This window comes from Urocampus carinirostris, chromosome 2, assembly GCF_059441175.1.
Source record: "Urocampus carinirostris isolate Australia breed hairy pipefish chromosome 2, RoL_Ucar_1.0, whole genome shotgun sequence".
Classification (NCBI taxonomy): Eukaryota; Metazoa; Chordata; class Actinopteri; order Syngnathiformes; family Syngnathidae; genus Urocampus; species Urocampus carinirostris.
Genome location: NC_142350.1, coordinates 57965603 through 57982454, shown reverse-complemented (window position 1 = coordinate 57982454; position 16852 = coordinate 57965603). Strand labels below are relative to the sequence as shown.

Below are 16852 nucleotides of genomic sequence, written 5' to 3'. Positions count from 1 at the left end.
GCTTTCTCTCCTGGCTTTGATCTCCGGCAAAACTGACATGAAATGCGACAGAAACAAAATGAAAATAAATCCAAACAGCTTGCCAACATCATTTTTGCCGTTCCATGTATTCCGTTACTCCCCAAGCCTGCACAAAATTTAGTCATTTTATTCATATTTAGTTTCTTTTGTCTTTTATTAGCATATTTGGTATTGGAGTAATCCAAAAGTAATTGAAAGTAATCCAGTTAAAGTAACCCTACCCAACCCTGACAATTATTTTAGCTCCATCTAGGTGGGGTCATGTTTTTTCAAATAAATGCAAAATTCTCGACCCACGATCATTTAAAAGAATGCAAGTCTATATGATAGTTCACGTATTTTTGCTTATTGATTAAATTAATGTAGATTTTTTTTTTCTAACGGATGTGTTTTTACCACTAGGAGGCGCTAAACATTACACAAAAACTCTCGTTGCATGCTTCCGGGTTAGGCGCGGCTTAGGCGCGTCCTTTGTGTCTCAACTTCTGAAGTCTTCGTTTACATTTGCGACTTTTTAGCGAGTTGTTGTGATAGTTCTTGAAAAATGTCTTCAACGCATTAAAAAGACTCGGCTGCTTCGTCGACTTAACGACTGGTAACGAAAACGGTAGTTTAATATCACCTTTGTTTTGCTGTTTTTTGATACCAAGGAAATATTGTTTACTACGTTATCCAGTGGTAGCCATTATTGTCCTCGCGTACAACTACTTGCAAGAATTCTCATGTTGTATTTTAATTGGCTTCAAAAATGTCTGCTTTATACTGCTTTTTCAGTGTTATTGTACTAAGCTTAAACCACACTTCTATAGCTTATGAATATATTTTATGCTGACAATATCCGTGTATTATTTGCCCTCATGTAGGTTTTAGATCAGGGGATGGTGTCATAATAGTCAGTGGTTTGCAATAATCTGTGGTCTGTGCAGCCCTTTGAGACTCTTTGTGATTAAGGGCTATACAAATAAACACGACTTGACTTGACTCGTTGGCTTTTAAGGAGGAACTGAGCCTGCTGTGAACCAGTCTACTACTGCCCCCCTCATCTTGGGGACATGTTCGCCACGGCCACCAGGAATTTTGTGGAGGAGGTGGATCCTGGAGGTCTTCTGATCCCGGTGAGGAGCCTCAATGACTCCATCGCTCTTCTCACCGTCGTGGTGAGCCAGAAACGGTTCTGGTTCTGGCAGAAACCCAAACATTTGCCCACTGATTTCACCCTCAACGACATCCTCAAGGGAGACGATCCCATCACCCCGGGTAAGCGAGCGGGCAATGCGCATGCAACCTCAACGCCTAAACGCTAGTTTATAGAAACTAGAAACAATTTTAGGGTTACTTTTTAAATATGTAGGTTATATTACTTTACTTCCATACCACCAAACAGGTCAAAGTGTCTTATCTATTTTGTATCAGTGCTATCAAAAGTTAAAGCTTTGACTCTGAGTTATAGGTAAGATCGGGGTTAAAAAATCTAGCCCGACCCAACCTGGCCCGCGGGTATAAAAGTCCGAACTTGATTTGAGGAACCTCGCCTGTAGTAAAACCCGAAGCTGCGGCGTCGAAGTACACATTTGACTTGAGGGACCGGGCACCAAGTAAACCCTGAAGCTGATCTTTGACACCAAAGTACGCGTGGTGCTGAAGTACAGCGCAGAAGTGTGTTACTCAAGTAAAAGTAATGTTACTTCAGAATAATATTACTTAAGTAGAAGTAAAAAGTAGTGCGCCGAACCAGACCATCCTCAAAGAAAGAAAAAAAATCGACGAGAGAGAAGCCCGGCCCAACTCAATGATTGACATTTAATAACAAACAAACCCTGAGATCTTACCTCTACTTTGAGTTAAAGCCACTAAAGCTTTAACTCTGAGTTAAAGCCGCTTTCTAGTTATATATTCTGGGGAATAAGTGGTAATGCCTTTGACAGAACTGTATTTTGACCTATTTTATTGATCTATTCCTTCACAATCAATGAAACCTAAATACTAGGGTCTAAGAATATGAGCATTTTGCTGTCCTCTAAACGGTTTGTCAAGACCAGCAAAACATTCTTGTCACAATCTGCTGTCATGAATAATATTTGATTTGAATTATTGACATTGATATAAACGTTGTGGATAGTGTCTGCAATATAGATTAGTGTAAGTCTACTGCCATATGTGCACATTTATCATATCAATTAGACTTGAATCCTTTGTGTACATATATTTTTCAGATGACCTATTCTAGGTAATGCAAACTCTTAGTTTTTTATTTCCATTACATTTTCTATGGGGGCAGCCTCCTTGTTTTAAGTTAACTAAAAATTGTAATGGTGGTCTGTGTAGCCCTTTGAGACTCTTTGTGACGGCTATGCAAATAAAATATGACTTGACTTGGCCTAAAATCATGATGCATTGTTTGTAGTTTTAATAGAGTCTGACTTCATCAAGTACAATGGGACTTATGGCGACAACATTCAAGGGACGATGGACGCTACCATGGTCCATTCCAACCTGAACGTGGAAGGCAAGGACTCCTCCAAACTCCAGATGTCCTTCGGCAGTTTAAAGAGGGACGAAGCGGACGTGCGCAGGCTGCTGAAAGACTCCAAAAACAAGTACGCTTCCCTGAAACACCTTTGCCCCAACGCCATTTATCATCAGAAGTTTGTTTTGCTCATGCGTTTGGTCGGTTAACTGTTTTGCCAGGGTGCTGGACATGTCCCACTGTCTGATCCAGCAGACCAAAAAGAAGCGTCAAGTGTTTGGTGTTGTCAAGGAGCGTATCGTCACCAGCCAGCCGTGCAGCGTCATTGAGGAGGTGCAGCAGAACGGCCAGTGCGCCAGCACCTTAAGCTTGTGCGGACCCAAGAGTCCAAAGGTCGGACCGCGACTCAACATAAACATGTTTACAAGTAGTTCTAATCTCTGCTCACATTTTACTGCAAGTGCAGTTTAGAGGCTGGTTGCTTTTCAAAGCATTCAACTTGAACTTAGCAGTTCAACGTTTCAAAAGTTACCCACTGGGTCACAAATAACCCACAATTTGCTCCGAAATGGTTTGATCCATTATTTATTGTTTCATTGTTGCGAAGGGAGTCGACCTAATTATTTGGGTTGAAATTTAAAGCTTTGGGGCAAGTCGTTTTTTTTTACAACGCAACACAGTTTTTTCGATTCAATACAAAAACATCAGGATTTTTGGGATTGCTTCAAATAAAATAAACCATTTTTAGGGGAATATTATATAACAATACTCAGTTTTGGGTATTAATTAGAATAGAATAGAATATACCTTTATTGTCATTGGTAGAACATGGGATATATTGTGACAACGAAATTGGACGTGGCACTCCAGGTCCACATTTTACAGTGAGGATATAAGGAAAACAAAGAGATAAAGGAATGGAGGGAGGATAAATGGAACCCAATTCAGAGCTACCAAATATCAAGAATGTTTACCATGCCAGTTTATATCGAACAAGCATAATAGCTCGGCGCGGCTGGGCATTCAACTTGGGAGAGGTTGTTGGGGCTGTGATTTGTTGAAAAGGCTCCAGGGAGTCACTAGGAAGTGCCCAAGGGCATGCAGCTCCACAGCTGCTTGTACACAAAAGCAGATCTTTATCTGCATTTATATAGCGCTTTTCAGGTCACTGAAGACCTCTCACTCTCACACTTCGATAGCGGAGTCAGGGGCAATAGGGGTACAATGTCTTGCCCAACGACACTTCGACATTTAACCAAAAGGGTCCGGGAACCAAACCTGCAACCTCTTGACCCCAAGCACCTTACCTCCTGAGCTACTGCCGCCCAATGACACCTGATTTTAGCTGACCTGCACTGTCTCCCTGTCAGTTTAAGATTTTATTCTTATCAAAGTTGATGGTATTCATCTGGGTGCCTTGACACCAAACCTAGCCCAAACACTCCCAGAGACCTAAAGTACAACTGTGTAAATGTTCTGAAAAATCGGTTGAGCCGTTTTGGAGCCTATAAGCCAAATAATAACACACACACATGCAAATCAGGATTTATGTATACGTTTAGATCGATAGATTTAGAAGTTTATATCACGTAATAAATAAGATTTTTTTTTGAAAACTGAGAAGAAGAGGAAATACTGAAATAATGTTATTTTTTACTCTTAGATGGTCATCATGGTTTAAATACAAAGACAGGTTTAACACATTTCCAGTGCATCTTTAAACCAATAGTGCCAACTACATGAATCAATCAAGCTCTCTAGTGCTTTATTAAACATCAGTTGTCTTTCTGCATTAACATTTTAATCTCTAAATTTGCTGATTATTGTACAAATTTAGTATGCAAATAACTGTTTAATATCTGTTACAAAGTTATTAATGATTACCTCTCTGTTGTTTGCATTTTAAGTTATAATATTGTCTAAAAATGCGCTCTTAAATGCTACTTGGAACACTTTTACAAAATCTAAAAATTGTCTTTTCATTCTGAAATACCGTTTTTGATTTTTGGTTAGATTTGCTGATTTTTTTGCTGTATATTACATTTTGTGGTGTTCCCATTTGAGGCTTTTAAGAAGAACTAATTATCTTTTTATTAAATAAACTGTTTTGGTAACAGATTCCGTAAAAACTTTCAAAATAACTTTCTCAATGCTTTGGTTGTTATTGTGGGCAGGTAGGAAGCCAGGACAAGGCCTTTTATTTATTTTTTTAAACGGGTTATCCAACAATTGGGGTTGTTTTACATTATATAAACCATTACTGGGAGGTTGTTTTGTACAATATATTTCTTGTGCAATTTAAACAGTTTATTGGTTTCTTTCAACACAATAACCCAACAATTGGTCGGGTTGCTTAAAATAGTATTACGTACTTCTATTCTATAGCTTATGAACGACCAATATTTCACGTTGACAATATCTGTGTATTATTTGTTATTGCAATATCCGGTGCAGCCTGCTCATCCTGGAAGGGGGATTGCCTCATGTGCAGTCCCTTCTCAAGGTTTTTTCATTTACCTCTTGTTGAGGTTTTGAGTTTTTCCTTGCCCTCATGTAGGTTTTAGATCAGGGGATGGTATCATAATAGTCTGTAGTTTGCAATAATCTGTGGTCTATGCTGCCCTTGAGACTCCTTGTGATTAAGGGCTATACAAACAAACATGAATTGACAGTATTTATTTTTTGGTTTTTCAGTTCCTTTCTCGAGTTATTTCAAACGAAACGAGCAAATTTTGAAAAGATATTGAAGACAAAAAGACTCATTCTTGGAGGGATTACTTTAACCAAGTTGATTTTAAAATATATGTTTATAGATTCATACCAAACAAAATATACATTTTGGGGGGTTACGATTACATTTTGCGGGCTCACTTTTTCAAGTCAAACACTCAGACATGAATCCAATATTATGAAGAAGTTAAAGGCCTGTGTTTGTGCAGGTGTCACTGAAAGACAACGGCAGCCTTAGCAAGGACAGCAATGTCACCATGGAGATTCCCACCAACACAACCTTGGCCTATGCCCTCATAGACCTCGAGGTCAAGCAGGATGGGCGCTTTGGTAAGCAAAGATTATTACGAATGTGACAAGATTGACAAAATCAAGTTAAGAGGAATACAATGAACCCGAATTTCCTCGACTACAAGTCTCTCCAAAGTATAAGTCGCACCGGCCGAAAAATGCATAATTTAGTCAAGTCAAGTCAAGTCAAATTTATTTATATAGCCCCTAATCACAAAAAATGTCTCAAAGGACTGCACAGGATTACAGTTACAAAATTACACAATTACCTGATCTTAAACCAGCATGCGGGCAAGGAAAACTCAATAACCTCAGTGTGAGGAGAAAAGAGAAACCTTGAGAAAGGACCTCACATGTGGTAATCCCCCTTCCAGGATTGACCAGGGTGAATTACAATTAGCATTACTGTACACATAATAGTAAACATAAGGTAAGATGTTGAAAATGTCCGGAAAGTGCATGACATCAACGACGCCCCCAGCCTGCAAACCAGTCCAGAAAATTAAGAAGATAACATTGTGTATAAGTCACACTCGGAGTATAAGTTGCATTTTTGCCGGAAATGTATATCATAAAATCCAACACCAAAAACATACATTTCATCTTGAAAGGCAATTTAAATTAAAAATGGAGAACACTATACACTAACGTTACAGCTACGTGCATATCTCAGACACGCTGGTCAGTAACTGCATATTCAGATAACTCTAGTAGGCTTACCAAACTATCACTGCCACTCCAAATTACTAAATCCAAAACATAGCCTGTGTCACGTTAGACAAACCGCCGTCCGTTTCCTCCTTCCGCTTCTCAGTCACTTACGTCAGACTCATCGCCACCTCTGCTTTTCGCCAGTCTCTTACAAGTCTTTTGCTAACTCCAAACTTTCTTTCTGCTTTTCTGCTGCATATTTCACAATTTGCAGCTTTTAATTTGCAGAATATTATTTTCTTTTCAGTTGTTTTTTTTAAATTACCAGTGTTGTGGTGGAAAATGTCCCCCAGCCTGAAATGCATCGCCCAAAGCAACCGTAACTAAAATGACTTTGTATTTCAGTTTTTGGGGACAAGTAATATAAATGCCTTTTAAACAAGGAGAAAATATTTACTCTGGTTGAAATGATGCCTTATCTTCTGAACGTTCGTGTCCCAATTGGTAAGAAAAGGGGGACATTTTTTTGCCACGATACAAGGTTGAAATTATCGACCCAGGCCTAGAGCGCCCTCTTGCGGTTTAGTGTAAAAACAACATGTAAAATGATGTACCAGGTAATAATGGATTAATAATTTCACATATTATTCTCACCGGAGTATAAGTATGAAAAAAACTGCGATTTATAGTCCAGAAATTAACGGTGCTCATATTTGTGTCCTGACATGTGTGCAGAGCTGTGCCTGATGTTAAACAAGGGGGGTTTTGAGGTAGACAGCCCCACCCAGAAGAGTCTAATGGGTGTCACTGGCGCTCCTGAGAGAAACAATCTTGACACCAGCCGTCTTGCCCGAGGTCAGTCATCCCCCTCTTTTTTTTACTTCTGGGGTCGCACAACATTTTGCACAGCACTCCAATGTGCCTGTCTTTGCAAAATGTTCAAATATTGACGTATAATAAAAATCTGTTTAATAACATGTTGCAACTTTGGTTTTCCTGGTAACCAAAAAAGTGTCAAAAGGCCTTACGCTATCCAATCAGAATTGTGTTCTTGTTAAGATAACACGTAAAGACTCCTGGTTTATTTGGCGCGCTGGTAAATTATTGCTGTACGGCCAAATGATGTTTAAAAATTTTAATTATTTTCTCTTTATTATATTTGTTTGTATATGTACATATTTCCCATGGGCTCTCTGCCAGTATTCTCTTTATTTAATTTTAAAAACATTTATTTGTCTTATGCTAAAACATAGAAAAATTAGTTGTATCCATGCAAAAGAGTAATCTCAACCTATATCAATTCAGGATGGTTTTTCTAGTTTATAAATCTGATTTATATCAAGCAAAAAATATAGAAAATAGTGGCTTGATATTGTTCCATGATAAATATATTGTGTGTGTATTTTTTGTGCACCCTAGCAGTAAAAAAACCAAAACAATTTATTAAAAAAATATATTGTTTTGAATAATACTTAAAAATACATGGGCTATCATATAAACGTGCATTCTTTCAAATACTAATAAGTCAAGAAATTAGCATTTATTTTACAAACTTAAGCCTCACCTAAAGGCAGCCAACAAAATTGACCACCATTTTGCTGCTACGGGAACCCAAATTCTCAAAAAGGCTGAGCAACAAAAAAAAGAGAAGTAAAATGCTGCATTTTGTTCACTTTAAGTGTCTGTAATCTGTATTCCTCCTTTGGCTTTCAAGCACTCATTTTGGTTGCTGTGCACAACACAGACACAGTGGTTGCTCTAGTAGTCAAATAATATGCTGTCCCTTTAAGAGATAACAATAGATATTTACTCATAGATGTTACTACCTTCTAATTTTGTTTAGTGTTCCAATATCTTTTACCACAAAGTTTATCTCACAAATGAACCTGTCAATTTCAGCTTAACATTATGATGAAGAAAAATGCTAACTGTTTATTTCCTTTTTAAGTTTCAGATTGACAATGAATTTAGACTGGGAGTAACATTCAACTCCAGTTTGTGCTTGCAACTAAAATATTAAAATTAAGTTGCCAACACCACTCATATCTTTAAAGCCCCAGTGTGTAATATTTGACCACTAAATAGCACTGTATTGTCTAATGTGAACGAAAACCCTTGCACAGCATTGCAGCAAGATGACATAGCGGCGACCTAAGTCAGGATTCCATTATGTAAAAGAAATACAAATTTCTCGACCTATGATTTTTTTTTTTATAAAAAAATAACATTGGTGTGATAGTTGATGTATTTTTGCCTATTATTTTTTACTGAATGAAAGTTTTTTGTACCACTAGCAGGCACTAAATATTACACATTGTCCCTTTAGAATATTTTGTGATGGAACAGCTCAACTCTCCTGGCAAAGCCACACAAATATAAATAAAACTCGTTGAGTGAAAGGGGAAACGTTGAATTTGCAACTTTGCAATCAATTCATTTTGTTTCCCTGTGGCATTTGCAGAACTGGAGAATTTGCGTGCTCATTTTCAGCTGCTGGCTGCTCTCCCTGCCTCCGACAGGTCTCGTCTGCTCAAGACCTTCACCTCGCTCATGCAAGACCGAGCGGCTCTCAGTGCTCTTCAGAGTGTGGTGAGATGCCTCCAATGGTTTGTACTCTTCTCAATCAACCAGGATAACCTTTCTTCCATAAATATCATTTATATCTCGTTCTCCTGATAAGATTGTGAGGTCCACCGTTTCTACACAGTCCTTTCTTAATGGTACAGCCTTTGATGACATACCCTGGGGATCACAATTAGAGAACAACTTGAATGTAATAATATCATCGTCACAGTTCTACGGTTAAATGATATTTCATTGTGTCAATATCATGGTACTTTAAAACTTTTTTCACAAACCTACTAAAGGAATTTCACAAAAACAAAAAAATCAGAAAACGCACTGATCAAAATTGGAGAACAACAATGACTTTGGCAAGGAAATAGAATTCTAAAGGTTACAACTAAGAGTAATCAGTAGGAAGTGTACAGGTCTCTGCTGTGAATGACTTCCGAAAATCTGAAGCACTGGATAGCACCAGTCTCATACACTGATCTAGTGTGATTTTGGTCCATTCTTCTTCCAGCCTTTCCCATAGTTAGGTGATTGTAGTGGGTTTATAACTGTCACAAGGATTTTCCAGAGGTTCTTGATTGGGAATCAGGGCAGGCCATGCCAATAATTCAATGCAACGAAATTCTTTACCTGTTTTGCTGTGTGACATGGAGCATCGTCCCGAATGAAGACTACAGTCTGTTTGGGTGATGAACCATGTGCTGTTGAAGAAGGTTCTGATACATACTTGCATTCACTCAGCCATGGAACTGTACAAGTGGCCCAACTCCAGTTGCAGAGAACATGCTCCAAACCATGACACATCCTCCTTCCACTTTTCACTGCCTTTTTTTTCTCTGGGTTTAGTCTTTGTCCAATGTGTCACCGAACATAACGCTTCCCATCAGAACGGCCCACCATCTTGCAAAGTCAGTGAAACTGGTGCATATTTAGAATGCTAGTTAAACAGGGGTTGGCAGATAATCAGGAAAATTAGCACCATGGATTAGCACTATTAAGTGGGTGGCACCTGAAAGTGATCTCTACTTTTGATCAATGCATTTTGGGCAAAATACTGATTTTTTTGCCGAAATGTCTTATCCATTCGGTGAAAAGGTGTTGGATTAACATGGTATAGACACAATTTCCATGAACTAGTATAGTATAATTTCCAAAATCACTCCATTTTTTTATAAATTGTTCTCTAATTTCAATCCCAAGTGTAAGTGCTGGGATGTTTTAATTTGAATGAGGTCTGCTGTTTTTACGCGTGTCCAGTATATAATGCCAGAATTCTGTGGTAATCTTAGTGTTTTGGATTGCTTTGATTCCTGTTCTTAGTGTTGGACTCTCTTTGCAGAATCAAAGAAAGGGAGTTACGATTTTTTTTTCTCGTAGTATTATTTTTTTAGTATTTTTGTATTATCTTTGTTGTATTTTGTAGTATTTCCATATAAAAAACTTTTTTTTGTATATCTGTAGTATTTCTTAAGATTTTTTGGTAGTACAGTGTTACTGTAGTTTTATGTAGTTTTTTTGTGATATTTCCATAGAATTTTTGTAGTATCACTATAGGTGTAATTTGCGGTATTTCTGTTGTAAACCTCTTCTAGTAGAATTTTTGTAGTACTTCCACAGTAGTATTATTTTCATATTTCTGTAATATTACTGGAGTTTTCTTTCTGTAGAATTTTCGGGGTAAATAATTGTGTAGTAGTATTTTGTAATATAGTATTACTGTATAGTATGTTTGTAGTAATTCTATACTATTTTTTCATTTTCAGAACAAGAGCAAAATAATATATAAGGTCCCTGTTTTCAAGCACCATATTTGATATTTAGTTTTGTAGTTATTCTGTAGTATTTTGTTGTATTTCTGTAGAAGTATGTTTGAGTGGATACACAAAGTGACGATTGGGACAATATTGGCCCCAAAAAAGTGAACCACTCTTGGGAGCCGCCTAGTGGTGCAGGGCCCTAAGCAGCCACTTAGTTCGCATATGACTTGGGCCGGCTTTGGTTGTAGACCATCATAAAGGTGATGGGGCGACCAGACTGTACGTTGTTTGTGATACAAAGATGGCCGACCTAAATCGGCAGCCACGGGCTGTCGTCTGCCTCAGGTTCTCATTTGCTGAATACGAGCTCTGTCGGATGTTTGAATTGTAGACTTCTTTTTTAGGGCCCGGTCACACAGCCGTTTGCGTCTGAATCACGGCCAGAAATTTCTGCCTGTGAAGCAGACGCTGTTGGACGCTTTGAGATCGCCATATAGACTAGATACAGCAGTGCCTTACACGCGGTCGGAAATTCACACGCGGTTGGCCGCGCGAAAAAGTTTTGCGCTGCTCAAAACTTTAGACCACGTGTAACCGCGGGCGGCACACGAGGTAATGACGCGGAAATGACGCGGAACGACGTGCTCTGGCCGCGGCCAGGGCGTGGTTACACATGGGTAGGGCGCGAAATTTCAGCGGGTAATCGTGGGTGGAGCACGGTCATAGCATGTTCTGCGCCTGTATCGCGGTGTTATTACGTGAAATTAGCGTGTTACGCGTGTGACGGTCAAACGCCTTTCTCCGCGTATATACAGCGCGATTTGCCGAGCACACGTCAGTTGTGCTCGAGACGTCAAGGGGATGAACATGGATCCCCGTCAGCGTAGTGACCTCGTCTTAATCCATTTTTATTTCTTGACATTTCTTTTCATTTCATTACAAGATAATAAAATAAAAATGAAAAACTATTACAATAATAACATATTCGCTTCTTCGGTGCCATAGCTTGAAATCTTGATCTTCACGGGACTGTGTCTTGAGCGGTTATGATTTCTACAGCCCGGTGTTATGCCGAGAAATACATCCCTGCCGAGATTTGCATCCCCTCGCTACTACAACCACTTTTACCTCGTTTTATCTCACTTTTATATCACTTTTAGGGAATGTAATGGCGAACATATAACCAAATCCACTTCGTCTTGCATTTGTTGGGAATGTAATACAACATAAACCATTCCGTCTTTGTTTTTGTTGTGAACGTAATCGAACAGTAATGCACACCGTATATAAATCACCTTTGAGAACTGTTATGCACTCTACCGTAAAGCTTATTATGCAGAAATAAGCTTTATGGTAGAGTGCATAACAGTTTCAATACGAGCAATTTGAATAGAAAAAGGCAAAATAAACGTGTTACCTGCTCAAAAGTGATTTGTATACGGCGTGCATTACCGTTCGATTACATTCACAACAAATACAAAGACGGAATGGTTTAAGTTGTATTACATTCCCAACAATTGCAAGACGAAGTGGTTTTGGTTATATGTTCGCCATTAAATTCCCTAAAAGTGATATAAAAGTGAGATAAAACGAGGTAAAAGTGGTTGTAGTAGCGAGGGGACGCAAATCTCGGCAAGGATGCATTTCTCGGCATAACGCCGGCTCGGCAGCTTTTATACCCGTGGTCCACACGAGAAAATGACGCGGAAATGACGCGATGAGGAAGCGGAACAGTCGCCGGCGTCTGTTTTGCGGGCATACCACCGATGAACAGCGGGTTGGCCAATTTTGCGCATTTTCCATCGCGGGCAACCACGGGCAAAAAAAACGCAAAATTTTACCCGCGATACAGACGCAAACGGCTGTGTGACCGGCCCCTTAGTCTAAAATCTTAAAGACATGTGATGCTGGTTGTGTTGCCACTGTGGTCACTGTGGACCTCTCTTGTCTCTCTTAGCTGGATGAGATGCTTCTGGACACGAGCGCTAACGTGGGCGACGTTTCCGAGGCCCACAAACTAAGCATCCGGCCCGTCCTGGAAGTTCTGAAAGAGGCTGAACGCGTGTCGGCAGCACGGACGAATCGCTCCGTGTCGGCTCTCAGTGCCCTTCATCTCCTTGCGAGTGCATTAGATGGTGAGCCTTTTAGTCAAGTCCCATTCATAATATAGCTCTTAGTCTATTATCAGGGTTCCTACGGCATAAGGCAGGTTAAATTCAAGACTTTTTAAGACTTTTTTTATGCCTTTTGTAATCATATTAAGACCAAGTCGACAAAAAAAAAAAACAATTGAAACTAACAAAACAGAAACACCACAAATAATTCTTTCACACAGTACATCGTGGCTCATACACATTACCTGGCAGAGCTTCGTCGGATAGGCTCGACTGAAACCACACAGCCGTTTTGATAGTTCCGTTAATGTGGTCACGTGATATTGTCACAAAAATAAATTAAAGTGGCACCTCGCTACTTCGACGTTCGCGGCTTCAGAGCTTCGCGGTCTGGTAACGGTTTTAAAAAAAAATGTGTATTTGGGTGCACCAAAAAAATGTTGATTTTCACTTTTTGCGGATTTTTTCGGCGGAACGTCAGCAGACGCGGGATAAGGCGGCCGGCTGGATGGGACGGGACGGTGGGGGTGGGGGGGTCGCGGCCGGGGTCACTCCCGGGCCGCGCGAAGAAGCGAGTTCGGCGGAAGCGGCGTCACACAGCGCGACGCGAGAAAAGGCGGCGGGCGTGATCGGGCTACCCCCGTAACTGGGGGGAGCCCGCTCGTCCGACGACCCCAGTAGCGCAGCGCGACAACAGGCGGTCGTCCGCGCGCGGCGGGCGAAAGGCGGCGGACGTGCGCGTAACTGTGTCGGTGTCATGCGTATCGCGCCCGGAAGTACCCGCGGCGCGGGTTAGGGGCTCACTCACGGGCGCGACCGAATGGCACCCGCGGTGCGGCGCAAGTATAAACCCTGTCGTGAATTTGTCTCCGATCGTCCCGGGCGGACGTAAAATCGCCCAGCTGTACGACTCTTAGCGGTAGATCACTCGGCTCGTGCGTCGATGAAGAACGCAGCTAGCCGCGAGAACTAATGTGATTTGCAGCTGCGATTGGCTGGCAACCAGTTCAGGGTGTCCCCTGCCCACTGCCCGGAGATGGCTGGGATGGGCTCCAGCCCCCCCGCGACCCTAATAAGGATAAGCGGTGCAGATAATGAGATGAGATTTTTTTTTCCAACCTTCCTGTTACTGACAAGTTCCTTTTTTGAAGTTACTGTTTCAGATTATTTTTTGAATTTCAGCAAATAATCCTTTCTGACAATGTACTTGAAATGTTTCCTCTACCATATTGATCGCGCAAGTTTCTGGTTCTTCACATGGGATTTAAGCAAGATTCTTTCATTCGGTTGGTACTTTTAGCAACGTTCCTGTTTTTCTGTTGAAGTTCCCTGTTCCCGAATACTTTTTAAAATAGACAATTGATAAATGTTAATAGATCATTTTCGTTCAAACAAATATAAATCTTGTTAATGTGTCCGTATTTTATAAGATTATAGAAAATTGGATTTAAGATATTTTAACGCCATTTAAGGCCTTGTTTTTAAAATAATTAATTTAATGCCTTTTAAGACTTTTCAAGCAGCTGCAAGAACCCTGTTTTATGTTTTTTTCCCCCGTTTTACTTTATTTCTTGATTTCCTCCACAGAGCTGACTTGTGATAGTCTTGCTGCACTTCGAGTCTGCAGCACCCCTGAAGTGTTGAAAGTCACAGACCTACTGGTAAAGAGCATCCCAATTCCATTAAAATTTGGAACTAGACAAGGATTTGACCTGTCTTAGAATTATTTTTATAAATATTTGCAACTAAGGGCGGCACAGGGGATGAGTGGTTAGCGTGTCCGCGGCACAGTTCTGAGGTCATGGGATCAGATCCAGCTACCAGCCTTCCCGTGCGGAGTTTGCATGTCCTCCCTGTGTTGAGTGGGTTTTCTCCGGGCATTACATTGTACTCCCACATTCCAAAAAATATGCACGTTAGGTTAATTGGCCGGTCCAAATTGTTCCTAAGTGTGAATGAGCGAGTGAGTTGTCTGTCTCTGTGTGCCCTGCAACTGGCAACCAGTTGAGGGTGTCCCCTGCCCGCCTGAAGATAGCTGGGATGGGCTCCAGCAACCTTGTGACCCTACTGAGAATAAGCGGTGCAGATAATGGATGGATTTGCAACTAACACCTCCAGAGACATAATGAATGGGGGAAAATATGTAAGGAGCCAACTAAAGTTGAGGAATCGTTCATATCATACTCACAGGGACAATCAATAAAGGGAGTTATCTCAAAATTGTATAAAGCTCTGCAAATTGATCTCAGTCATGATGAGATGGAGGTTAAGTAAGAATGGGAACTGGAAGCTAATATAGTGATAAAAGACGACGACTGGGAGAAAACTTTGAAAGGAACACACAAAATAACCTGCAGTCCATCATGGAGGGAGTTTAAATGTAAATTTAAAAAAGTGTTACTTCTATACACCCTCTATCACTTCAAAATATAAGAATACATCCAATTGATTTTGGCGTAACTGTCGGAGGGGCCGGGTATTTCACGGATATTTTCTGGAATTGCCCTGTGATAGTGGTATTAAATTTCTGGAGAAGTATTCAGACAGAGATAAAATTATTGGTTGGGAGATGCGGTTGGACCCAGTGACCTATGTATTAGGAATTCTACTGACTGGTCAATGGAACTATATACTAAGGGTAAGGCTTCTGTTAGCAAGGAAAATGATAACAGTTTCCTGGTTGAAAGCACAATCTCCTGACATAGAACAATGTAGAGACAAATTAAAACAAATGTCCTTAATGGAAACGAACAGTACGATACCTCAATTGAAAGTAGATCAATTTGAGGAAAGATGGAAGCCATTTACACAAATCCTACTTCATGTCCTAATACAACACTTTAATTGCATTTCTTTTATCATTCTTGTTGTTGTGTCCTTTGTTTGTCATGGGAATGATGTTTGTTATATGGTCTGTCGAATTGCATGTGCGAAATAAAAAGTTATTTCAAAAATGGGCTCAAAATCTTCTCCATCAGGTTCAGTGTCTGTCATCAGGCGCTGCTCCGTCTTTGAGCAACGCCGAGGTTGCGGCGCTGCCAGAGGACACGGTGTCCGCCGCGGAACATCTGTTGGAATCCTCCAGCGCGAGGCTGCACAGACACGGTGGTGTGGCGGGCTGCCAAACGAAGCAGCAGGAGGAGGAAGAGGGAAACCGCCCACTCATCATGTGCATCGCTCTCAGGGGCCTCCAATCACTGGCCTGCTGTGTTTAACGGTACCTCAGATCGCAAGTGTTTTTATGACGAGAGCTTTTACTGTGGCGAGCAAAACGATTGTATTTGCGGTGCAAAGCCCGAATAAGCTTTCTAAAGGAAACTTTGGATTGTATTTTGGTGCTGTTTCTTTTTTGAAATCATGTGTGTAAAAACACTTTTACTAGATTTTCCGGATGGAACATTTCATTTTTGTCACATTAAATGTGTATTTGACCACTAGATGTCACTGTACGGTGCAGTGCAACCACAAACGAGTGCTAAAAAGTACAAAGAGGCATATATGGAGATTCAAAGTGACCCGATTACCAATTCTTAGTTTTGCCCGACATTTTGCACATTATTTTTATTTTTTTTTGAGGTACCCAAAGCAGCAAGATGGAGAGCAATTATGCCAGCTTCCTTTAGGTGAGTGATAATTTCTGGATATCTAGAGCTTGCATAGGATGCCGGTTCATTATTTTGACTATTATGCACAATTTACATTGTTGTCACTATTTCCAATCGTGTTGCTGTTTTTTGATTTCCAAAAGCTTTTAGAACTAGTTAGAATTTCTTATCTGAGGTTTGGGTTCTCTCCCCTGTTTTCCTTGCAAGTTAAAAAAAATTGTCTTTTCTCCTTATTCTGAGTGTCTACAAGTACTCAACTATAAACTTCAGTGAGGTTCATGTTATGTAATTTCTCGACCTGAGTATTTTAAGAAATGCTAATTTTATTAAGTTCATGTAGTTTTTGTATGTTTGCCTATTATTTTAATCAGTATTGTTTTTTTTAATGAATCAAGTTTTTTTATTACCACAAGAAGGCACTAATTATACACACTATTCCTTTAAATCCTTTACTTGTGTGAACAATGGCTTGGTTTAATTACAAAGAGCCTTGAATTTCTTCCAACGTTGTCCTTTTATATTAAAAATGGTAATAATAACCTGCTTATGTTTGTTGTTATAAGGTTAACTAAATAAATTGTTTTAAAAAACATAAGTTGTCAAGAAGTATTTGGATGTCAAATATCTGCGACAGAACCAGGG

General features: G+C 40.0%; 1 protein-coding gene across 3 annotated transcripts; it reads left to right on the top strand.

Moving 5' to 3' along the window:
- Positions 1–468: 468 nt before the first annotated feature.
- Positions 469–16768, top strand: gsdmeb (gasdermin Eb). Of its 3 annotated transcripts, XM_088328090.1 has the most exons (11): positions 469–628; positions 1019–1278; positions 2426–2618; positions 2710–2881; positions 5428–5548; positions 6896–7015; positions 8622–8749; positions 12449–12626; positions 14193–14266; positions 15584–15826; positions 16186–16768. In XM_088328090.1, exons 2-10 carry the CDS (start codon positions 1074–1076, stop codon positions 15818–15820), a joined length of 1428 nt encoding a protein of 475 aa, XP_088184216.1. In that variant the 5' UTR covers positions 469–628; positions 1019–1073; the 3' UTR covers positions 15821–15826; positions 16186–16768. The 3 variants fall into 3 exon arrangements, with proteins under 3 accessions (XP_088184216.1, XP_088184214.1, XP_088184215.1); XM_088328088.1 differs by having other exon boundaries at positions 15584–16768; XM_088328089.1 differs by having other exon boundaries at positions 478–616; positions 15584–16768.
- Positions 16769–16852: the final 84 nt, after the last annotated feature.

Coding starts and splice junctions, on each gene's coding strand:
- gsdmeb (XM_088328090.1), top strand. CDS start 1,074: ATGTTCGCCACGGCCACCAGGAATTTTGTGGAGGAGGTGGATCCTGGA. Junction 2,619..2,709: donor CTGAAAGACTCCAAAAACAA/GTACGCTTCCCT, acceptor CTGTTTTGCCAG/GGTGCTGGACATGTCCCACT. Junction 7,016..8,621: donor CACCAGCCGTCTTGCCCGAG/GTCAGTCATCCC, acceptor TGGCATTTGCAG/AACTGGAGAATTTGCGTGCT.